Here is a 26075-nt window from a genome sequence, read left to right on the forward strand (position 1 = left end):
TTTATTGGCATACTGCCGAGCCCCTTCATTTACGTATTGTCTCCGGCTGTTCCCACGCTACAGCGACAGCGACGACGATTTGCCACAGACTGTATGGCCCACAAAGATGAAAATATTTACTTCATGGAAAAAACTGCCCACCTAAGCTCTAGTTCATAATCAAGTCTACTGCACTGATGAAATCTTTTTTCTCTGTTAATTAGGAAGAAACTTTATAGTTACTATCTAAAGGATTTTTAAAAATCACTTCTCTACAACTGTATTTAACCGATTATCCACAGTAAAACTGAAGAGTTTAAAGAGAATTTGGCTCAGAACCTTTGCGAAGTAAACCTGAATTCGGTTCTGAGATGCAGAAGCCCACCTCCCTCTTGTGGACTGGCTGGAGTTTTTGATGACGAGCACTGCTGGCCTCCCTCCACACCCAGTCTGGGAAGTGTAAGGAATGACACTTATCGTAGTGGGTTAACTCGTGTCCCCCCAAAACTCATGTCTGCCTAGAACCTCACAATGTAAATATTTGGAAATATGGTCTTGGCAGATGTAATGAGTTAAGGACCTAGACAGGAAATCATCTTCAATATAGAGTGGGCCCTAAGTCCAATTACTGATGTCCTTATAAGAAGAGGAGGTGGCCATGTGAAGATGAAGGCAGAGAGTGGAGGGATGTGGCTATAAGCCAAGGAATGGTGGGGCCACCAGAAGCGAACAGAGGCCAGGAAGGATGCTGTTCTAGAGCCTTTAAAGGGGGCTCCACCTGACAATAGCTTTTTGGATTTCTAGCCTCTGTAACTGTGAGAGAATAAATTTCTGGTGTTTTAAGCCACCTAGTTTACGATACTTTATTACGGCCATCTGTGGAAAACTAATATATCTCCCATTTCCAGAATCTGGTAAAATTTTCAAAGAACTTTCACAGCTATTTAGTTCACGGATTCTCACAGTGATTTTCTGAGTAGGCAGTCAACGGATTCCCTGCATTCTTTTGCTAAGGTACAGGGAGACTGACCCATTCAGCAGCTACAGATAAAAGCCAGGGATCCTTCATGGTCCTTGCTAACTACTCTTGAAATTTGACGATCTGTAAGTTTTTTCCATTACTATACTTGGGGGGCTCAAACATTTGAAAGACATCTTACTTCTTCTATAACAATTGTGTACATATCCACTTTTAATTGACCCCTCATTCACATCTAAGGTTTATCTAGACGATGGTTGTGTTTCAGCCACAGAAATCCAGCTTTTAGCTCAGTTGTCTGAGCATTCTGCTAAAGTCATCCTACCAAACAGACAGAAACTCGGAAACTTTGTGAACCAAGAAAAGGTCCTCTAACAAGTTGTGTCATATGTTACTCATTTAGGAATATTGCAAAAACACTACTTCTCACCATATTTGTAAATGAAAAACACATGAGTGTAACCTGTAATACCATAGGAAAAATTGCTCTTTTGGTAGGTTTGGCCCCTGACTTTTGAAATATGAACCCATCAGGAGAATTTCAAGTTAAGCTGGATTCAGCTCATTATTTCCTTGCCCCTTACGTGCCAGGACAGAAGCTAATCTTAGAAAATTAACCCATACATTTATAGCAGCACACTGTACACCGAATGGCATCATGCAAATGGCACTAATGACCTGGGTTCTAGTCCCAGCATTGCCATTTGCTGGCTGTGTGACTTTAGGCAAGTAACCCTTAGTCTCTCTGAGACGACATTTCTGCATCTGTGAAAAGGGAATGATGATAATCCCGGCCCCTGTGAGAATCAAATCAAAATAAGATGGCTGGGGGTTGGGGGGAAGTGGGGCGGTATTGGTCAAGGGGTACAAAGTTTCAGTTATGCAGGATGAATAGGTTCTGGAGGCCTAATATTGAGCATGGTGGCTACAGTGAGCAATGCCATATTGTACGCCTGAAATTTGTTAAGAGGGTAGATCTTGTGTTCTCACCACACACACAAAAAAGTGGTAGCTGTGTGAGGTGATGGATATGCCCTCGAGCATAATCATGGAGGTCATTTCACAATGGTTATTTATATCAAAACCGCAAGTTGCAGACCTTGAACATATACAATTATTAGTTATTTGTTAATTATACATCAATGAAGCTGGAAGAAAATAAGACAATGTATATGAAAGCAATTGTAAACTATAAGTGTAAAGGTAATAGGTTTTTGTTACTGTCACCTATATCATAAACTATTCGGTAACCAAAGCCTAGCACTTCTTAAAAAGATAGTTAATTAAAGATCATTTGTTTTCATGTCAATTAAAAAAATACTTAAGAGACTTACAACAGCCATAAAGAGTTTTATAACTCCTCTCTAAAACCCTTCACATTCACTCTTTGGCTTGAATCAATATGGTTATCTACCTGTCAATTTTTCTTATTCTTTAACACAGAATGCAAGCAGTCTGTTTTTTATGACTGGCTCAGAATGTACTAAGCTAATCGATATATCCAGTGATAACAGGATGATTTGGAACGCACGTAACAAAAGCTTATCGCTTTACTGCATACTGAATCTGTCAAAATATTTTCCTAGAAGTAATGTGAAAATAGAAGTTCACCATCTTTCATTATGTTAGTGGGTGGTGACAAAAGGATTAGGAGGCTATTTCCTGAGTTCACAGCTTGGTGTTTTCCAGTGAAATGCAGCCTATAGTTGTTTATCTTTTTTTAAGAAAATGAGCTGAAATATAATACTACTCCAGGCTGAATTGGTATCCAATCCCAAAAGAAGATCCAATTCTAGTTAGCCCATGTTGGCTGAGTCTTCAAAATTCCCCAACTGTTCTGAAGGGTGGTAATGAGAGGTAGGCAGGCAGGACTCACACCTTCCACGTCGCTCTGAGGCCCACACTCTTGGAGGGGTAGGGGTGAGGGAGGCAATGGCTGAAGGAACTTTACAAACAAGGTGGGTTTGGGCTTAACCACAAAGGGGAAGCACGCCCTCAGAGATTTACGGCTGGAAGAAACCTCACTGACGACCTAATCTAAACTCCCCGTCTAACGAGAGGCCTAGAAAGATAAAAGCACTCTCCCAGGCTCATGAAGGGAGTCCAGGCCAGAAGTGGAACCCACATCTCAGTAGACCTTGTTCAAATTATACTCTGTAATATTCACACATCCCCTCACATAAGACTTACTTCCAGCTATCTCACAAAGAATTACTAAAATGATTAATAAATAGCAATGTTTTAAAATGTATCATTATTAATGATGATTTTAATTAGCATAGTGTAAAAATTAAAGGGTTTCTTTCCAGAATAAGAGTAAATCAATCTTTCTAACCAAAAAAATAATTGTTAAAAGTGACAAGGGATTTAAAAGCACAGAACACCAAGACACTTGCACTGAAGCCAAATAGTCTAATTAATTTAAAAAAATGGAATGCTGAAATAGCTGACAGGATTCCAGGACGCTGATGGCTGAATCACTTACATGCAGCCTTAGAAAAGAAATATATATGCTAAAAAAGAGGATTTGAAGAGACCCAGGTATTTGCATAATCTTTACTAGGCCAAAGTTGAGCTCTCTTCCCGAGTTTGACTAGAGAAAATGGAGGGAGGGGGCTAAGGAAGGACAGGGGAGGAGAGCATCGTTTAGAACAACCATTTCAGCACTGCTTTAGAAGGAGCCTTGGGAAAGCACCCAGAGGAAAACTGATGCCTACAGAGCAAGAAATGAGATGTGCTTTCGGGTAAGGGAATAGAGAACACAGGAGCTCAGAAATTACTGCTTAAGGTAGTGACAGCGATTGGCCTGAGAGTTCCTAGGTTGCCACCTGGGAAGCCACTGGGGCAGTGGCCTTCAAGTTCAGCATCACAATCTGGATGCCACACGTCCTAGGCATTCACGACACTTAAGACTCTGGCTTTTTGAGCCCTATCTTACTTTGGTCCCATAAACCCACAGTCGCAGACAAACCAGCTCAGAATGTACCTTGCATGTTCTCATCTCCCTTTTTTGTACCTGACAGTCTGTCCGCCCATCACTAATTTGCACACATGTGAACAGTCCTGCCCTCCAGATCCCTCTTCACCTATTGTGATTCCCCCTAGTATTCAAGGTCGAGTTCAAAATCTATCTTGCTTTGTAAATGAGTTCATTTGTACCATCTTTTTAGATTCCACATATAAGTGATATCATACGATATTTGTCTTTTTCTGTCTGACTTCACTAAACAGAAGCAGACACACAGACTTTGAAAACAAACTTATGGTTACCAAAGGGGTAAAGGTATGGAGGGAGGGATAAACTAGGAGTTTGGGATTAATAGATACACACTACTACATATAAAACAGATAATCAACAAGGACCTACTGTATAGCACACGGAACTCTACTCAATATTCTGTAATAACCTATAGGGGAAAGAATCTGAAAAAGAATGGGTATATGTATATGTATAACTGAACCACTTTGCTGTACACCTGAAACTAACACAACATTGTAAATCAACTATACCCCAATATAAAATAAAAATTAAATTAAAATATCTATCTTGGATTCTGTCTCTGTGAAACCTTCTGGGCTTACTCCTACGCATCACATTCTGGTGGGACACCCTTATGATTGTGAGGATGGTCTCAGCTGCCCCTCCCCAACACACCTTTCTTAATCACCGAAATATGATGATCTTAATTAATTCCTCTCCCAGCATCTCTGGCATCGCCAGCACAAAGAATGTGAAGCTCTAAGTTCTACTTGCATTCCTGACTATGCTTTTCAGATGCTCGGCGAAAGCCACTTCATTCAGCTCAGGGAGACAATAAAGTTGTGAGGGGTGGGGTACAAATGAAGAGGTGTGGTAAGGAAGACGAATTTTAATCCCAGTGAGACCAAGCAATTGAATGAGTTAGTCAAAAAGTACAAAGAAAAAGCAACTACTATGTAATGGACTGGGAGAGAATACACAAAGATTTCTGGATCCTACACTTCTATGGAATAAACCTTCAGGTCAAGGTCTCTGCTGGCACCCTTGAAAGTGTGAGGCCTTTCCAAGGCGTCTCCATTCATTCCCAATGAGGTGGGAATTAAAGCAATGACAGCCTTAGAGTGAATACTATTTTATTTCCATAAGAATGGACAAAAAAAGAAATTCACTATGTATATCAAGTGCAAAATGCTTAGCATGGGTTGCATAGAGAAGCTGGATGGCCTTCCATCCTTTGAAGGATCTGCCTCGACGGTTTCTGGGTAGCTGCCCGGGGCCTCCAGCACACCAATGTTAAGTTCCCAGCATTCTCTACAGTTCTCGCATAAGGGACCTGAGCTTTCCATCCACCTATAATAAATAAACCTAATTACACCCACAGTGTTCACTGCATAGGCTCTAAACCAAGGCAGGCACAGTCACAAATGTGAGCAATAACTTTTCAGCTGGTTGACAAAGCTAGCCGCTAAAATAAGCTAAAGCCAAATCCCACCATTCGTACCAGTTCCGTTCAGCTTTTCTAAGAGGCTCCTAATTTCGAGGCAATTGGAGCCTCAGATAGTCTTAGGTCACAGCCAAGAGCAGATGACCCTTTATGGTGATGACACTCCACGCATTCGTACTGTACTTATGTAAGCTTATTGAGTTAGGATGGAAACACTTAATACATGTCATTGATCCTTCCATTTGCATGGAATTATTTACTTCCCAAACAACAGTAATAACAAATTGTACCAAAATGCAAAGCTCTTTATCTACGCCAGAAGATTTTTTTTATCCTAATGAAAAAATAAGCAAAAACATCTGTAATGAAATCATGTATAAAGCTACATTTATTAACAAATTCATTTCCTAATAAAACACCATCTGCAAGCAACCCTCAGTTTCCACTTGATATAAATAGGTCTTTTACTGTTTTCAGATGCAGTTCCCAGAAAATTCTTCTAAGCTCAACTGCAGAACACATCAGTCTCTTTTCTTATTTATTTATTTATTTTTGGTTGCCTGGAACAATAGTAACTTAAGTTTTTAAACAAATCATTTGTTTAAAAAGCATGCTTCAATTGAAAGGCTGACCTTTGGCAATATAGTTGGATTTTATTAGTATCCTTTTTAGTTAGTTTTTATTAGTATCTTTATTATGGATCCAGCAATTCTAAGAAGCAAGGAAAGTTTCAAGGACGGGAAATAATTAAAATGCCTCCACTACATACACAAGCACAGACACAAAAACAAATAAGGGCACACACACACATTTCATTCCTGTCAACTCACTAATATCATCATATCTGCTTATTTGTGTATCTTCAAATGGGTCTTTTTCCTGGTCATTCAACCCCCCAACTCTGCCCAAGTGCACTTCCTGAACATTCATCAGCCTCCTGTCACCTGAACCAGGCAAAGAGCTGGGAAAACTCGAAGAAATCCTAGCACTGCTCTATGGAGAAGCCTTTTCAGTAATAACTCAAAATAATGCTGCCACTCATCGAAGGTGGCTACTCTGACCAAGGACCCAGAACCCCAGGCCTGAAACTCTTGGCGCCAGGAACTGGGGCTGAATTCTAATGCTAAGAGCTTTTGAAAAGTGCATCAAGATTTAATAGGGTGAATCTCCAGACTCGGTCAGAGTTTCAGCCACATCAAGTCCATTAGGTTCGAAGTTCCATAAGGCCCCACCCTGTCTATATTTCCGCCCACATTTGAATGTACACCCTTCTAAATTCTCTCTTAGGCTGGCTAACTTCTCATTCACTTACTGCCTATGTTTGTTTTTCACATTGCCCTTGAAGCCTGACCTTAGGGCCTTAAGCTTCTTTCTATGTCTCCTTCAAATCCTTCCTTGAGAGCTATATTTTACAAGAAGTACTTTCTTCACTGATCTCTTATCATGACTTCATTGCATCTGACCCATTTTCCAGACAAGGCTCTATTTGCACTGTCACTAAAGGCTGTGTACACACAGCCTGCTGCTTGGATCATCATCTCCAGAGCTGATGACAGTTCAGACTCTCTTTGGAAATGTCCCTCTCACGGCTGTGCCTGAGCATTGAGCAAAAGCATGGAGTCATTTCTGAATCCAGGTCAGCAATGTTGTGAATGTATAAGAGAGAGGATCACAGTGGAGTGGATGTCACTGGGTCTGTGACCTTCCACTCTGTCAATGAGGTGTTGATACAGGCTGACAGACCTCTTGATGGGCCAGTGCTATTTCCAGACCAGTCCTGAGTCATGGCACTGCCGTCTAGAAGGAATGGCGGCAGAGACCAGGGCAAGAGAAGGGGCAAGGATGGTGTCCCACCTCCCACTAGACTCCCCCTCTTTCAAAGTAGGGTGCCTTCTGGTTTTAAGTATCACGCTCCTGTATTCAGCCACCCAGTGGAAATTAGGATTAGGATTTTCAAATGAACGTGCAAGACAAGAGCAGAGTAAGACACAGGCAGAGTACAATTAAGGAAGTATAACTGAGCATGGATTTTCTAGCAATTGTTTGCCTTTGTTCATGTTATTTGATTAACATTATGGCTTAGAAAATGTAATCAAGTAACCATTTTTGAAGTTCATTCATTCACCAAACATTTATTGAATATCTACTCTGTGCCAGGTGTTTGCTAGGCACTGGGGATACAGAGAAGAATGAGACATTCCTTGCTCTCAAGGAGCTCACAGTCTAAAAGAGGAGACAGACACATAAGCGAGTAACTATAATACGACGACAGAAGTGCCAGTCAAGGTGTATATAAGGTGCTCGATGAGCCCAGAGAAAGGAGTCTGTCATTAAGCCTGGTGAAATCGGGGAAGCTTTCATGCAGAAATTGACAACCAAGTAGACTTGAAGGAGAAACAGGACTTCACCAGGAAGACAAGGGAGGGTAGGGAGAGACATTCTAGGCCGAGGAGACAGTAGGTACGAAAGCACGGAGGCATGACAAAGCATGACATGACGAGAACCATGGGTAGCTCCCCGTGGCTGAGATCTTATCTGCATGTGCAGAAGTTGTGAAATGTGAGGTCGGGAAGGGAGGATTAAATCAGAGAGTGAAGAGCTTTGTATGTGGGACTAAGAAATTTGGACTGTTTCCTAGAAGCAATGAGAAGGCATTGAAGAATCCAAAGCAGGGAGTGACATGGTCAGATCTGCCCATTAAATCAGCCTGTGTGGAGGATGGTTTGAAAGAGAGAAAGGTGAGACTAGAGGGAGGGACACCAGATTGGAAGCGGCCCAGGTGAGAGATGCTCACGGGCGCTTTGAAGGCGGTGAGGGTGAAGAGGTGAGAGACTGGAGAGGTACTTGGGAGGAAGCTTGACAAGGCTTGATGAATGATGATGGTACAAACAGCAAAACTGCCTGAGAAGTGAAACAATACTCGAAACATGCATTCAGAAAATACAGCCACCAGCCCCAGTCCTCTCTTACTTTGTGTTCCCATCGTCCTCTGCAATCACCGCATCTGCTGAGTGTGAATTAAAGGAAGAAGAGCCAGAGAGCACACACAGTCAGACTTCTCTAATTCAGACACCACTAACTCGGACTCTGCAACAATTCAGACAGACTGTCTGTGACTCCTATTGAGTAAGAATTTCAACCTACTTTCTTCCTCCATGTCTTTTGAAGCCATTAGGCACCAGTAAAAGCAGTGGTTTCTTCCAATCAAGTGCTTGAGGTACAGTAGACGGCCGCTTACATGGTGGCATCTGAGGGGCACCCAACATATGGCCCCCCCACCCAGGGGCCACAAGGCCTGAGATCCAATCATTAGCCATTCATTCCTTTGGGAGAGGCTTTGGTCCTCTGGTTGTGCGAAATGCTTTTGGCTTTAACAGGAGGGATCAAGGTAGTGCAAGAGGGTTAAGCAGGCATCTGTAGAAGAAGGTGATGCAGAAGGGAAGATTGAGGGATACGGAAGATAATGTTAAGATCTTGCCAAGGAACAGCCCTGCAAGCGCTCAAGAAACTACAATTTTTTAAAGAATGCCTTCCACTTCCGGTTCCAGGAAATCAAACTTGTACATCCTTGTACCTTAAGGATGTTTGTGTTTTATGTTTATGACATGCTACCAGTTAGCGAAGGCCTAGGGTGACTCACAATCTTTCCATGTACCTCATCCTGCTTTGGACCAATGAAAATCTCCAATGTGATTAATCTGTACAGAATATTGCTACAAATGCATTCTCTGAAACTATTTTATAACTCCAACTTTTCATTCACTCAGACCGCCCTTGTCTTTTGTCATTCCGAATTATGGAGATTTAACCGTATTTGCAGAGTGTTAATCAGTCAAGTCACAAGTGACAGAAGGTCAAGACTCAGACTCTGACCTTGAAGAATCTCATCTACAGCTCAAGAAGGTAAATAAGAGCTGCTTGGGAATAGTTGATTATAGAGGTTAGAGCAGTGAACTAAAAAATAAATAAATAAAAGAAAGAAACAAAACAAAACTTTAAAAATTACTTACTTCACTTGTTTGGAGAATCGTGAACTTTGGCAGTTTAGTCTTTGAACTGGGTGCACTGGGTTTGCCATCCAACAGTGATCCAAATGACAGATTCCCAAAGCTGTTCTCAAATTCAATCGAAGGTTTCAGTGTGGGAGAGATGTCCGGGGCCTGGTCCTGACCATCCATGGGTCTCACATAGGCGGTTGGTTTTTGCTGCCCCATGCTTGTTTTGCAGTAAACCCCTGGTGGGAAGTTTTGAACCGAAAGGCCACTGCTGGGAGCTAATAAAGAGGAGGCCACTAGGGGAGACCCAGGCGCGTGCACTGTAAATTCAGACTCTTCTGGTGAGTTGGACTGAAAGATTTCTTTGAAAGCATCCCCTCCAGTGGACTTGACATTACTGTCTTCCTTTGCACATGGGGTTGACTCTTCAACTGCTCCAACTGGAGGCTGTTCGGCTGGGTAGACAAAGAAGTCTTCCAGTCTGGCTGGGGGCTGGTCCTGTGTCGACGGCTGCATCTTGCTGGGCTGACCACCAGCCTGGCTGGCCGGTACGACGCTAGCGTTCTGACTATCTCGTGGCCAGTCAGGTTTTGACTTCCGGTTGCTGTGAATTAGAGTTGAATTCAGTATCACGACAGAAGGTGGAGGCATTGGTGCCAAGGAGTGAGTGTTATCCTGGTGAGGTGGGATCATTCGGTTCTTTTGCTCTGGAAAAATGCTTGGTTCATTTTTGTTGATGGGAGTCTGGGGCACGGAATTCTTTGGGATTCCCACTAGATGATTCTGATTAGAATGGTTAGTTAGCAAATCCTTCATTTCATCATAGTTTCCCAGCGTGTTCTGGACTCGGTTGGCAAGTGCATCACCTTTGTTTGTCTAAAATAACAAAAAGATGGGGGTGGGAGGAGAGAGAATGAATAGGTTTGTGTTTCCTAACGTTAATGTTTCAAACAGATGTCCTAAGTAGACTAGCATATAGGGTTCTTTAAAATTCTCATGCTGCCATATAGTTTCATACTTTTCATGTGCTATGTAAGAAAAAAATCAATAACACTATTGAAAAAGCGGTTTGGAATGAGCTGTGTGATTAATGTCTGTATACTCCTTGCCCTGTTCTTAAACATGCTCATTGGGAGAAAGTTTTAAGTTACACTGCTTATGAATTTTATTAGCAAAATAACTTATTTTAGGTCCCATGAGCTGAACTGTACATTCTACACTGATCATTGGAATTATAACAGAATGTTTGACTTGTATTTGTTCCTGACATGTCAGCTCTTTGTGCTACATTATCCCATGAAAACGTCTTAGCCCGCTGGATAAGGAAGTCAGTTAAATTGTGCTATCATGACTACATTCAGTTTAGAAAAGGCATGGACTAAACAAACTGAATTGAGCTAACTTACGACTAAAGTGAATCCAATTCCTTTTAATCAAAGACTATAAATTACTGGTGTCTGCCTACATATTCTGGGGGCAACTGTGTTTACACATTGATGATTCATACTGGTTTACTTTGAAATGGTGCAATTGTTCATCAATAGTGACTCAAGCTCTCCTGTGTCTTTTCAAGGGTTTAGAAAAATTTATTCAAGAAGTTCAACTGTTGCTTAAGGAAATCAAAACAAAGCCAGATTTTCAAAGTGAGGTTGGCAACTACATCATTCTATGGACAATCAACATACCAGCTATACCACCCCCTTTAGGACCTACTAATCCTATCAAAATGGCTGTGAGTGTGTTTTAAAATAATTAAGCTTCTGCATGGCTTTTTTGAGGGGGTAATATACAAAGCACAGCTTTCATAACTAAAAAATAGTGGAGAGCCATGTATTTGGAAATGACTGCCAAAAGCTCAGCTCTTCATCTTTGAAAAGGACTTTTTCTTATTCTCTTTACCTGCCAAAGGTGTTATCAAAACCAGCTGCTGAATTCAGAAGGGCAAAGGGCTTCTTTGTGCCTAGGCTGCACTATCCTGGTCCAAGACGTTGCAATGAAGGAAAGCTACCAGCATCCATGGAGCCATCTGGCAGCAGCGCCAGTGCATGGGGAAGACGCCCACCCTGTATAGCCTCCGTGTCCCGGGAGTCATAGGCAAGCTCTCCATGCACAGGCGGGGGTGACCACCTCCCCACTGGTACAACCTCCACTGAAGACAGATGTTTAACATCTAAGGTTGCTCACACGCCCTTAACACCAGGTGTGGAGCCCAGTGTCCTGGGGTACATGGGGAGTGTGCCTATTCAAGCCTGGCTTCTTGGGCTACACCTAGGACGTATGGCTGCATGCTGCTTTCTGTATGTCAAGATGGGAGAGCGTGTGGATGAATGGAGGGTGAAGTGCTGGAAATGGATGAAATCACCCAGGGAAAGGAAATGACGAATGAGAAGATCAGGCTCAGGAGAGAGCCCTGTGGAACATCAACCTTTAAGAGACTACAAGATGAGGAGAAGCCAGCAAAGGATCCCAAGAAGGAGCAACCAGAGAGGGAATGAAGCTGGGAACCTCAGCCTCGTTGTGAGCATCATCTGCACATAGCGTACATAGTATTCAACTTAGGTCACGTGGTAAATCACACAAGACACTGTCAAAGAAATGAGGGCAGTTAGAGAAATATGATTTCAAAGACTAAGAAAAAGCATGCTAAATATATGCTAAGAGGGCTCTGTGGGGGATGGGGAGTTTTAGAGATCAAATAAATGTATGTCAGGTTTAGCTTTCTTATCCTCAAGAACATCTCATATTGCATCACATGCAACCTTGGTGCTGAAGGAGTGATTAAACAATTACAACTCCATATAATCCTCAGCTGAATAATCACTCCATTTTCGGAAGTACATTTGAGAGGCATAATGTAATAGGTAGAGAAGGGCAGAAATCAGTTTTATTCCCTGAAAGTCCCTAGGTTTGTCAATTTTAATGGCACAAATTACTTTTCAGCTAAGGCAAGAATAAACTCTTTGTATACAGCGGTCTCCTTCAACAGAGCTGCACAAGGAACCATTTGGGCAGCAGCCAAAACCAGTCTCTATTCAGCCCCTAAATTCAAAGCAAAGAGATTTCATTGTGGTGAGGGCTCAGCAGAATTTGACACAAGCTGTAAATACTTGCAGGGTTGTTCTGGTCTCTCAAATAGTTTACCTCTTGGGTCAGATGACTGCCTACTAAACACTAATACCTGCTATCTCCAAAGATCTGACCCCACAAGGGGAAACAACACCATTTCATTTCCCATTTTAAATGCCTCCATTTATATTGTCTCCTTTAATGAATTAAGATATGCTTCCTTCCATGAGACAAGGAGAATTCTATAACCTTTCCCTTTTTGCCTTAGCTACCAGGAAGCTCAAAGTTATTGAACTTTCCTTGAAAGTTCATTGATCATTTACTGAAAGTTCATTGAACTGTCACTGAAAGACAGTTCTACAGAATCAAACTTTGCCCTTAGATGTCACAGAGAACACCACAATATCTCAAAGTTCTGAGAAATCATTCACTCTTTCGGGGGCAACATCATCAGAACACAAGAACCTCAAGGCCCATTTGTTTGCAAGCAAGCTAGTCACATCCCTGTTCCTATTTCAGCAGTAAATAAAAGGGACCTGTTCATCTTATCTGCAATGCAGAGACCCTGGTTAGGTTTTAACGTCTCTTTATTTTGGTTTACTGTTTTACTAATCTGCGTTTCTGATGCACGCTTAGAATTTGTTTTCCATCTCTAGGTTTTAAAGTACGCTTGAAATCATGAGAATTTCTAAGTTGGCCAATGTCTAAAATTGTTGTCTACATGACTAAAATTAGAGGAAAATTGAAAGTTCTCTGAATAAGTCTAGAAAATCCACCTCCTACTACATAGGGTCTACCACAGTTACGATTTCTTTTCCAGAACGAGACTGTGAGCTTTTCTTCAAGGTCAGAGACTACCTTTTATTCACCTTCATATCCTCAACACTTAGCACCATGTCTGATGAGTACTAGGTACTCAGCAAATTGTTGTTGAATTGAACAGAATCAAATTATAATTCATACCCTGCCTATATCAAAATAAAGGATTTGCAATGGCTTGGAATAAAAAGTACATAAGCAGTAAAGCAAAAGTTAAGCTAACTTGGTTCTGTGACTGAACATCAAATTGAACTTTGAGCTTCTTGGTATCTAAAGGCCAAAAGGAAAAGCTCAGAACATATAGAATTCTCTTTGTCTCATGGCAGGAAGTACATACTAACTCATTAAATTAGACAAATGTTTGCCAGATACTAAAATGTGAAAAGGAATTCCTCTCATTGGTTCGGTTACAAGGTTGGGAGAACCTTTGAACAATAAAACAAGTCGTGTTTTCAGCACCAATTTTACAGAAGATGGAAAGATGTTCTTCACGTGGCTTTTCCTTATGATGACTAAAAAGCAAGAGCACTGCATTAAAGTCTAACTCGGTGAAGGCACATCTGCACGTGTAGTTAGGGGGCCAGGCTAATAGGTCCAAGTGTGAGGCTTTCCTGTACACTAACGGCATAAGGGGTGGAGCTGGGATAATCTAGGGGAATGGAGGGAGGTCAGCTCCCTTCAACTAGCTTCCTCACACAGCAGTTGTCTCAGAGGGACTTGTGACCAGAACTGCACAGCAGATAGTTCAAGGTTGAGTTCACTGGTGACACTTTCTGAGTTGCTGATTGAACGAAGATCCGTAACAGACGTGCTGTGCCTACAAGTAGCAAGTACCATGGTCATTCTAAAAACACACACTGGTAAATTCAAAACACCCATGAGGCAGAGTTGGGCACAGAGGACACACAGACACACAGCCTCAAGAAGTCCGCCATTCAACAATCTCAAAATAATTAACAGTACAGACCAGGTCGTCAGAGTCACCTCTCTGCCTTCCCACCACTGGAGGTGGGTAACTGTCGACCAGTTTCTACATTTCTCCAGATGTCGATATAAGATCCACTGGCTAGAAAACCCAATGGGGCCTGAAATACATTTAGGTACACCTACATGATGGACGCTCACTGCACGCCAAGCAACTTCCGGTTCACACTAAATCTTCTTCATCCTGCAGAGTCTCTGCAACCCTTTTAAGGAGCAAGGTATGCTTAGCAGTCCTGATTGCACATTCTAAACATGGCAAAAACTGAAATTTAGCCATTTCAATCAATTATAGGCTTCTTTCAATTTGGCCAATTCTTTACTTCCCGTTCTAGATAATTGGTTGATTCCTTAAAGGTAACCTCCACAGCCATTATTTTCTAAGTAATCGCAATTTCTCCGTCATCAAGGAAATGCATTTTCCAAGTATTTTCAGGCATAAATTACATGTCTGGTTTGTGGCTCATGACTAACAGCACTCCTTCATTTGAGCTTTCTGCCTCTCATTACTTTGGGAAATGCGGAGCTGCCTCAGTTTGCTTCTAATGTTATCTACAAATCAGTAGTATAATTTCATTGCAAGACTAAGGTGCTAGGAGACTACTGTACCATGGTATTTCTTTTTAATAAAAGTAGCAAAATAATTTAAGTTTTGAGGTTCATTTTTTTCTTTTATTTCATTGTGGCTAATGTATGTGATTTAGGAATTCTTTTTCCCAATTCTAATATTTTTACAGTTAATCTCTCTAAGCTGTAAGTTGCTATTTCTTTCTCTAATTATAATAATGATAATCCCTTGAATTTGTATCGCACATTACAGATTTCAAAGCACGGTTTCCCTGGATTGTTTGACTCGATCCTCACAACCACCCTGTGAGTCAGCAGAGCCCCCTGGTCTAATCTGGCTTCTACCTGCCCTGACCCAAATGACCTCCGATAAGCAACTCAATGTGTCTCTGCCTCAGTTTCCTCATTCGTGTTGAGCTGTGAAGAGCTATAAAAGGTCAGTTGTTATTATCCGGTATTATTTCTTCTGTCCGGTATTATTATTCACTTCAGAGAAAAGGAAACTCTAGGTCAGAGAAATAAAGTTTCTTCCCCAAAGTCACACAGGAGGTGAGCTCATCAGGTCTCCTGACTTCCTGGCAGAGGAGAAACAGCTTCTTGTTACAGATACGGAGTCACACCCATACAGATGTGAAGCTGCAGAGAAGCCATCTCACCTCCTGAGCATCGAATTCCTCATGGGAAACATGGGGGAAATGCGTACCCAGTTGCTGTAAGAACTAAACAAGCACATGTAGAAAGCTCTAGCACGGTGCCTGGCACACAGGAGGCACGTGGTACATGCCAGGTCCTCATCCTTCCCCATCTTTCTACACTAATCTAGACACATCAAATGGTTTCACATTTTCAAGCACTTTTGAACACATCCTTTTTGGCAGCACAGCACAAACTCAGATTTGAAAGTTATATGCAGCAAAAAGCAGCCACAATGGGATGTTACCCACCAGCACCCCAATCTAGCGATGGTCAACATTCTTTCCATTCTGGGAGCGGTAGAGGTAAAGCCAAGAAGGGAAAGAAATCATCCAGGACCATGAGAGATCACCATTTCTTCTCTCTGCTGAGAAAGGGCGGTGGGTTCTAGGGACTGATGCTCATTGGCTAGTTTATGAACTACCAATGCCATCGGATAGGTGGTCAGGCCATGTGTTAGGATTGAGAGTGGCAAGGAGTTTCCTGAAAATCCTGATCAACCGCCAGGAATTTTGATTTCTAATTTGGTAAGCATCCCTACCGCAAGCCTCAGGAAGAGTTGTGGTAGGAATGTCCTCATTTCTACCAGTGGACCATGGGCCAGCTCTAGAACTCCCAATGCCACTGGCATGTCCAGATACTCCAAGGGCATCCACACCAGTCCAGGTCTAGGGAGCTTTTGGAGGTGCACATCAGTTCTCGTATTGTGACATGGGGGAAAAGGAGAAGCATACTGCCCAGTGATCTCCCAGGAAACCCTGAACATGTACACAGCACAAGACGGCAGTCAGTCATCAAAGCAGCAGTGAAAGAAAGAGAATTACTGGGTCATCAACTGTTAGCATTATTCCTTTCCTTCACAGTCTCGACTCCAAAACAAAGGCTCTTCCCCATCAAGAAGCATAAAGGCAAGAGGCTACTAATCACACAACAGACCTGGCCCTGCCCTAGACTAACACTCCTGTGTGTCTGTACCTGATGTACCCTTGTCACATCAAGACAGATGAGTTTTTAATGCTTCTGACAATGTTAACAGGTTCTTTAACTGCCTTCTCAAAAGGACACTACTTACATCTAAAAATAAATAGGCATCTATATTACAGGCTTGTTAACAAGAGATGGCATTTACCTTAAAGGTACAAGACCATTAATTCAACAAGACTTAAAATGATAAAGGGGGAAATAAGCCAAGGGTCCTACACCTCATAATAGTGTTAAGTATGGAGTAGATACTGAATTTTCAGAATGAGCCCTTTGAGTAAAGCTCATTTTTCTAACCCCTCCAAAGATAAGAGGTAAAACACATCTGGTCGTCCCTCCTTCTCAAGAAGGGATGAGGCATCTATCATCCGTTGGCCTCTCTTCCGTTTTCTGGACAAAATGGAGGCCACAACTTCTTATCCTGCCCCCAATCTTCCTTCCACTCTCCTTTGTCCTCATCCTAACATTCTATTCCCATCTCCCTCCCCACGGCTCATCACGCGTCACCTGCTCTCAATTTTGTATTTTCTCATCTCCTCTGGGACCTTGCTCTGCCCATCGTTACTTTTCCCTCCTGTGTCTTCACTCTCTCCCTTTCCACTCACATTGGTTCCTTCCCATCACTCTCTCAATACGTTCACGTATCTCTCCCCTTAAAAAAAAAGCTTCCTTCCAAATAATAATTCCCCTCACCTTCTAACTTATCTTCCTTTCTTCCTCCCTCCACACAAAGACTCTCTGGAAGATCAAGTCTACAGTCACTGCCTCTCTTTCTTTATTTCACCATTTCCCATCCACTCCCCAACCCACACTGACTACCACCATCACCAAATAAAACGACTCTTCCTTTCACCCCTTAAATGTTGCTGCTCCTCAAGATTCTCTCTTTGTCCTTCTTACTCAGCCATCTGGCTTAGTGATGATATCCATTCTCACAGCTTCCACTGCCACCTACACAGTAACACCTAACTCTCTCTCTGGACCTCTCTCATGAGCCCCAGATCCATACACCCCAAGCCCACTAGGCCTCCCTCCCTTGATGGCCACTGGCATCTTAAACCCATCACGCTCCAAACAGAATGAGTTATCTTTTCTCTGCAAGCACCAACCTTGCTTTCCTCAACAACCTGTTCATAATATCGGCCTCCTCTCAAGTCAAAAAGATGGGAATCATTCATTCCTATCACACACTCCCCACCTCCAGGCAGATACCCATCCCATCACTTCAGCTTCCTGGCTCTACTCAAAATCCTGCCTGACGTGAACCCCCCTCAGCCAATGACAATAGCTTCTTTACCTGCCTCTAGTTTCCCTGCCCTCCAACCCACCACTCTCCACACCTCCAACATCATCTTTACAATTCTTTGTCTGTCCCGGCCATGTCCTGATTTTACAACTAGCGATGACTTCTCTTCGTGTACAGACTCATATCCAAACTCCTTGGTATGAGGTACAAAGTCCTCAGGCATCTTTCCCCTGCCTATCTCTTCAGCAGTTACCACGCAGCCATGCCCTCACTCATTCGTGATGATCTCTGCCACTGCACAAGGAATTCCTTGCCAGCAGGGAGTATGTCTTACTTCCCTTTGGACACTAGTCTAAGACGTGGCTGCCACATAGTGGGCCTTCAACAAATGCTTGTCAAACTAACCATATCTCTACATGCACACATTCAAAGGCAGTATGGAAATTAAATCAACTGAGATAGGAAAAATAGATTATTAAGGATTATACTATTATTGACAAATTGAAAACCAGTGTCTCAATCAAGAGCTGCTTGCTTAGTCTGAACAAGGCAGCAAGCCTCTGGTCTCACCAGTCACCAGTCCAGATAGCTTACTGTCTACAGTAGTCACTGTCCTCTAAATGGTGCTCTTCTAAAATCACAACTCTCAAACATTTTCTCTATTGTTGTTTTACCTCTTACATCATTTTCGTTTCATTGCAGAAAATTACACCGCTGCTAAATTTCAATAAAAACCAACCAGCTGCCAGCAATTCAACCAGATTCTTCTCCCAACCCCCACCCCAAATAGAAAGTTCAGAGGCAGTCACTGTGAAATCAATACTTGTAGACACAGAAGTATGATCATTATTGGAGCTACACACTAGACAGAATACCACTAGCAAATCAACCTAGCTACACTATCCCGTCTGTTTGAGGCAATCTCCTAACCCATGATTATTAATCACCAGGAAACAATGATTGGCTTTTCCCTTTCTCCTAGAACAGTGATTTTCAAAGAGCACTCAAACCACTGAACAGCGGCTAACAACCCAAAATGGAAACAGAAAGCAGGGGCCTTGTGATGGATGGCACTGATTGGGAGGAGAAACAGACATATCCATTGACATTCTGATGAAGTCTTCAGGGGCTGCCAGGCTGATCATCAAAGTGAGACAAAGTGTCAGGGGGCATTCCTTGCTGTAGGGAGTTCGGGGCAGGAAAGAATTCCTTGGAGACAGGAAGTCTCCTAAGTCCCTTTCAAACCTTACTGTGTTCCCCCAAGAAGACGGAATTTGTCTCTGAAGACTTCCTCAGAACCTTGCCATTGCCCCCAATACAGTGTATGTCTATATTTCATTTGTAAAATATATTCTCCTGGAAATGATCTGGGTGTTTTAAAAATAGATTAAATGTGGATTAGTGCATTCAAAAATATAACAAACAACCATTTTCCAGAAAGATAAATTACATACATATTCAGCTACCTTGTAGGGCTCCCCAAAAAGATCAAAGCCTGAAGAAAAGAGATCGTCTTCTTGCTGGACTTCTTGGTTCCTCCGCTCCCATTCCCTTTTCTTAAGTGCACTACGGTCTTGTTCATAGTGACTGACATACAAAGAAAAAGACAAAAGGAGACAAAGATGAATTAGTCATATAAGTTATTCAGATCTCCCTCGTTATCAAAAAGAAGGAAAAAAAAAAGTCGAGGCTACCCAAATGATACTGAATAGAGAGCAGGCCTCCTTTTCTTTATTCCCAATGAGTTTAAGATCCTGACCAGTTCTTCAGCATACAGAAGAAAACAAGAACTTGCTTATTAAAAATTGTACTCGTGACCACTTCAGTATGGTACAGTCCTCTTCCCTTGTCCTTGCTTGATTACTACAGGCAATTACACACTCCCCCCCAAGTCAGCCCACTGTGCAAAAATGTACTGAACTCAGGTTGCATTGTGTTGCCAACTGCCTAGGGCTCAGAATTCACAGATGCCAAAAGTCCTAAGGGAAAGGGATTATCAAATATGTTGTTGCAGATAAACTGGAATTCTGTCCCAAGCCCACAGCCAGTGTTAGCCTGTTGTAATGAAATCAAAGGAGAGGGAATTCCCTGGTGGTCCAGTGGTTAGGACTCTGAGCTTCCACTGCAGGGGGCACGGGTTCAATCCCTGGTCAGGGAACTAAGAATCCTGCATGCCACGTGGCACAGCCAAAAAAAAAAAGAAAAAGAAAAAAAAAATCGAAGGAGAGTTTAAGAACATCTTCAGAAGTCCACAAAAAAGAGGTGTCAAAAGCACTGGATGACCTCAGGGCACAAATATTTTATCAACACTATGTAACTCTCACTCTCGTGACATTTCAGGCTTTCCCGTTGGAGGATCAGTACAAAAGCTTCCCGACTATATCTAAGATACGTTCTGGGTCCTTGGATTTTATAGAATGGGGTGCTTCCTTACTAAGAAAACAATTATTTTCTTCATCGTGCAAGACTATGCATATTAAACCATGATCTATAAGTCTCAGGGTAGGAGACTGTATTTTGTACGTTAGGATCCTCCCCTGCTTTCAATTGTAATCTTACTTAAAGTGAGTATATATACGCTGGGAAAATTTAAATTATATAAGTAGACATAAAATGCCTCGCAGGTATGGTATAAATGCTGCTTTCCTTCTCGATGTTAGTACAGGTATCCCCTGCTTTCAAAACGTTTGCATTAAGCCACTTTTACGAGAGACCTATGTTAGTACCTGTTTTTGATAACCAAAAAAAAAAAAACCACCCAAAGAGGATTTTCTCTTTTACAAAAAACAGCACTCCCTTACTAATGCAGGTCTTTCATAAAAGCAAAGTGGCATAATGAGAACTTTCAGAAAGTGGGGGATACTCTTCATTTTTACACCATTTTGCTTATGAAAGTTTTCATAGGAACACTCTCCTTTAGGCTAGCAGGCGAAATCTACAATGTTCGGTGAAGACTTAATTAGGTAATTGACATGCAAACGAACCTAACAACTAAAGGAACTACAGGAGATATACTGATATAATATATAAGTGCTGTCGACAGCTTTTGAATACATTCCAAACCTTAATACCTATCATTGGTAGCCGAGTTTGCTCATGAGTGTCATTATGTTAATTTACAAAATAAGAGCCCAGAGCATGCAATATCCATGGCAGCTTAACTAGATATTGATATAGATGGAGTATAAGAGGCCAATACACTTAACCATCCACCTTTCTCCACAGGAATACTTGAACTGACAGATTCTAAGTGACTCTGATAGCCTTATCTCCTGGATAAACAACACTTCATTTCCCCATTTAAAAACTGTGGCAATATTTAGAGGATGTTTAAGTGGACATTATCCTTTTATAATGCAAACCATGCTAGATACAGAAAAGCTCACTGGATCACGCATGAGTATGCCCAGCAAATGGTATCACCATCTGGGAAAATCAAAGACCCTCCAGAGCTCCACCCAAAGCCCAGGCCCCACATCTGGGCCTTGCCTGGTCAAGAAAGGCACTGAGTCCAGGTACTGGAAGCCAGCCCATCATTCACAGTCCCAGATGCCATCCACAGATGTTACATTCATTGGCACCGTCTGTCATTTCCATTCACAAGTTGAGATCAGAACCCCAAACAGTTGCCATGTGATACAATGTCTTTATGTTGGAGGTTGATGCGGAATCAACCCTAATATCTCGGGTCCATGGAGCGTGGAGTACAAGACGCGCCCTTAGCACCATGCGTTGGCCGTGCATAACCCAAGACCATTGTCAATTAGCCAAGATGCAAGAATGATGGGGTGTCAGGGGTGGCATGGGCGAACAAGTTTTGGGGTTTTTTTGGTTTTTATTAATATGTGACTTTCCTTTTTTTAATTAATTATATTTATTTTTAGGCTGTATTGGGTCTTTGTTGCCTTGAGCAGGCTTTCTCTAGTTGTGGAGAGCCGGGGCTACTCTTTGTTGCAGTGTGCAGGCTTCTCATGGTGGTGGCTTCTCTTGTTGCAGAGCATGGGCTCTAGGCACGCAAGTTTCAGTAGTTGTGGCATATGGGCTCAATAGTTGCGGCTCACAGGCTCTAGAGCACGGGCTCAGTACTTGTGGCACACAGGCTTAGCTGCTCCATAGCATGTGGGATCTTCCCGGACCAGGGATCAAACCCATGTCCCCTGCATTGGCAAGAGGATCCTTAACCACTGCACCACCATGAGGGAAATCCTGGGGGGACAAGTTAAAGCAATATTTAGTGGGGGTGGGAAGCTGGGAGGAGGGTTTGCTGCAGAGGACAATTCATTTCTTTGCCTTCCGCAGCCACGATTCTCCACATAAACATGAGAGCCAAAGCTTCATGCTTCCAAGGAATGCAAGCAAGACGTCAGTTTTCCAGCTCTCTGTTCATTCCATGTATCTGACAGCCCTGGAATGACAGGCTCGGGGATCGCATTTCATTCTCCCATGAGAAGAACCGAAAGACTTTGGTCTCTTGGCTTTGCAAACTACCTTCCTCCTCCTCTGAGGGGAAGATAATTAAAACCCCGAAGGAAAGAAAGGAAGAGAAGAAAGGAAACATGCTTCAACAGGCATGACAACCCTTCAAGTAGCCGGCAGTCAGGGGCACTTGGTGCTTTCCACCCAGGCTGGATTTGTTAGGAGGCTCTCGGCTGCATTTTGCATCAGTTCATTAAGCTACCAAATTCCAGACGCAAAATCTGAATAGCAGATTGAGCGTGCGCACATGGGTGTTATCTGGGGCAAGCAAACTGCCTGCTGCATTTTTTAACACATATAACAAAGAACAGTTAATTCTCATATCTCTGGCGAGAATGAATTTAATCTCCATAGAGTTGCACGGCACTTGGAAGGCGACCAAATCTCTCCCATTTTTTCCTTACTCGCTCAGCAGGGCGTTGTACTGAAAGCTTCACCCGGCGAGGTATAATGAAGAACGAACTACATGGTGATGAGGCTTTCACAGTGCAGAACGTCACTGATTTCTGACTGAAACCAAAATGACTAATTTGAAGCACCAGCTAATTAAAACCCCAGCTATGTATTTAGCCTCTTGTTACACCTACTGCAGTTTATAATTATGAGGACCTCTTTATCTACTCAATTAAAGTTCTTTGGATTCGGGGAGGTTGTGTTTGAACCTGGGAGCCCTGCAGAGGCCACAGGGAAGCCAATGGCTGTCCCCTGATGATCTGACGCACCTTTACACTCCTGGGGTTTTTTTCCAGTGGGGGAGGGGAGGAAGGGCCCCATGGCCCACGAGGATGCTCAAGCCAGAAATCGGAATTCATCACCATATTACTGGTCTGAACAATTCAAGTATCCTCACGCTGATGAGGACAGGGTGCACTAGTCCTCTTGGTGTGAAAACTCACTTTCATATTAGGAAGTTGAGCTCCAAAGCGCACCTCGAGCACTCTGTACTCTTAGCAAGTGCAAATGCTCTCCCAACTGTTTTGTATAGGGTAGAAGGGAATTTGGCACGTTATGGTGACACTGAACACTCAAAACTCAGAGGGAGGGGCAAATCAGGGGTATGGGACTAAGAGATACAAACTACTATGTATAAAATAGATATGGGGGGGATGGGGAAGCTGGGACGGAGTGAGAGAGCAGCATTGACATATATACACTACCAAATGTAAAATAGATAGCTAGTGGGAAGCTGCTGCGTAACACAGGGAGATCAACTCTCTCGATGATGGGTGATGACCTAGAGGGATGGGATAGGGAGGGCGGGAGGGAGGCTCAAGAGGGAGGGGATGTGGGGATATATGTATACATACAGCTGATTTGCTTTGTTGTACAGGGGACACTGGCACATCAGTGTAAAGCTATTATACTCCAATAAAGATGGAAAGGAAGAAAATACAGATACGCAGCAAGGATATATTATAGAGCACAGGGACGACAGCCAATATTTTATAATAACTATAAATGGAATATAATCTATAAAAATTTTGAGTCACTGTTTTACACCTGAAACTAATATAATATTGTAAATCAACTATATCACAATTAAAAATGCATTTACCCTTCAACCAAAAAAAAAAAACAAACCTCAATATACTCTTCATTGACCAAAGGCCTTTGTTTTCTCTCTGTACAGCCTACCTTTTTGGAATGCCTGTTTCACTGACATCTCCACTAGCTGACAGAAAAGGGACAGAAAGAAGAACGAGTTCCATTTAACTACATTTAACTCACCAAGGCCTTGAATCACGTTGGTTTGAGATGAGTGGTCCACTTACACACAGATTTTTTTCAATAGTAAATAGTACAATCCGCAGGTGGTCGAAACCGAGGTTGGTTGAATCCACAGATGCGGAATGAGGTACCTGAGGAACCCGCGAGTACAAAGTTGCCAGCGCCCTAAGCCTGCATTACTCAAGGGCCAACTGTACTCTGTTAGTCACTCCAATGCAAGGCGGTGATGTTGAGAAGATACTCTCTAGAATGGGTCTTTCATATTAGCTTTGATTTCACCCAGCCATCAATTTCCCTGGCCTCCAATAAGAGAGAATTTGCCCTCCTAACACAGGAGGAATCTATGGCCCTCTGGAGATGAAAGGAATTACCCCAAGGCATCATCGAGGAAGTGACAAAGGGAGATGCCAACCTGTGTCTCTTCCATCTTCAAGTTCAAGTGATTTCTTCTCCTCTTCTTCTCCTTCTCTCAGATAGTCATCCTTAAACTTGATCTTAGACTCAAGCAACTCCCACTTTCATCATTAGAAGCCACAGGCACATTCATGGGGAGATAAAACCTTGGACACATGTAGCTTCACTGAGATCAAGCAAGTTCAATTAAGCCGTCTTCATTAGCTCACAGCGGTAGGACAACTGGGCTGACAATGTGGGCTAGTCTTTTAGAAGAAACACTGTCACCATCATCTAGTTCTGGTCCCTTCATTTTCCAGATGAGGAAATTGAGCTCAGAAAGGCAATGGACCTCACAGCAGGTCTGTGGCAGAACTAGGAGACAGGAACTTGGGTTTTCTGTTTCCCAAGCTGGTTCTCTTTCTAATACCCCACGGTTTGTCCCTTCTGATTCGCATGTTTCCATCACACTCAAGAATAAATATTAGTATCATTTGCACTCCATTGGTCAACTTTCCTTAGGATTGTATTTAATTAGAAATTGCCAGTAGGGAAAAACTTTAGGAATTTAATTTGGATGCGAGTATAGAAAAACCATTAGTTTCCTTACTTTAAAATGTACAGAGCCTAAAGGGATTGTAAAAATTAACTACATCTGTGGGAAGAAGCTGAGTGTGTGAGAGTAAAAACCAGTTTACGTCCATTTGGTTTGTATATTTCATGAAGTTTAATCATCATTGCTTACCTAATTTGGTTATTTAACAAAGCTAGTTGGGGGAAACATAAAAAAAAAAACCACTGGTATTTTAAAATGACAAGTTTATTTAAAAATACTGCTAACTAATACAGGATTTACAGTAGTGACGATGTATATGAAGGTAAATAACTCAGTCTCTCTTGTTTTCTAATCCAACTGGCACTAAGACACTTTTATTTTGGCTAATATCTTTGTAAAAGCATAAAAATACATATTTAATTCACCCAAGGGACAGACATAAGCTATAACTCACTCCTTGCGGTTCTCCTAAATGAATTTCTGCCTTCTATAAAATGTGTAGATATTTATACTTACTACATGCTCCAGAGTTCCAAGTGGTACTGTTTTTCAAGATCTAGCCCTATTTTGAATTTCACACTGGCCTAATGTCTATATAGCTTCTGTTAGTTAAAAAAAGAAAACTTCTGCTATTCAATACGTTCAAAATCACCCCCGAGTTAAATCCTTATTCTATTCGCTAATATCCACGAGCACTTCAATGTAAAGTGCTATTTCCAAGCTTTTCTAAAAAGCTAAAAACAGGCCATAATTATTTTGCACATATAGGGAAGACACATGAGAACCTTGGATCTGGGGATATGAACATAGCCTTGAAAAGGAGTTTCTAACATCAGCAGAACCTCTGAGTCCTATTTCCACAGCAGGACTCACACACACAAAGCATACAACTCTGCACACAACCACTCTCTTCAGCAAATGGACTCTCCTCCCACAGACACTGGCTCCCATTAAAAAGAAAAAATCAACATGGGAATGAAAGGACAGAAAACACACAAGACATTTACTTTCCACATCTGTCAGCTGCCCACCCACGCGTGCCAATGTCTTTAGTTCTTAGGGAAATGGGCCAGTGCTCATTCTGAGAGTTCCCTTAAATCTGTGCCTTTTAAAACGATGTATTTACCAACAGGGGAATATTAAACCTGTTTCCCTCCAGGGCACCTTGGGGATACCCTATTCCCTCTACTTC

At 42.3% G+C, this 26075-nt stretch overlaps 1 protein-coding gene across 1 annotated transcript in view; it reads right to left on the reverse strand.

Annotated features, from left to right (window-relative positions):
• AFF2 (ALF transcription elongation factor 2) overlaps positions 1–20065 on the reverse strand; it is a 318303-nt gene extending 298238 nt beyond the window's left edge. The window contains exons 1-3 of the mRNA XM_057717549.1: positions 20055–20065; positions 19197–19317; positions 9393–10253 (exon numbers count right to left, since the gene is read on the reverse strand). Coding sequence (XP_057573532.1) covers positions 9393–10253; positions 19197–19317; positions 20055–20065 — 993 coding nt within the window. The remainder of the gene's footprint in view (positions 1–9392; positions 10254–19196; positions 19318–20054) is intronic.
• Positions 20066–26075: the final 6010 nt, after the last annotated feature.

Source organism: Hippopotamus amphibius, chromosome X (assembly GCF_030028045.1).
Source record: "Hippopotamus amphibius kiboko isolate mHipAmp2 chromosome X, mHipAmp2.hap2, whole genome shotgun sequence".
NCBI classification, from domain to species: Eukaryota; Metazoa; Chordata; class Mammalia; order Artiodactyla; family Hippopotamidae; genus Hippopotamus; species Hippopotamus amphibius.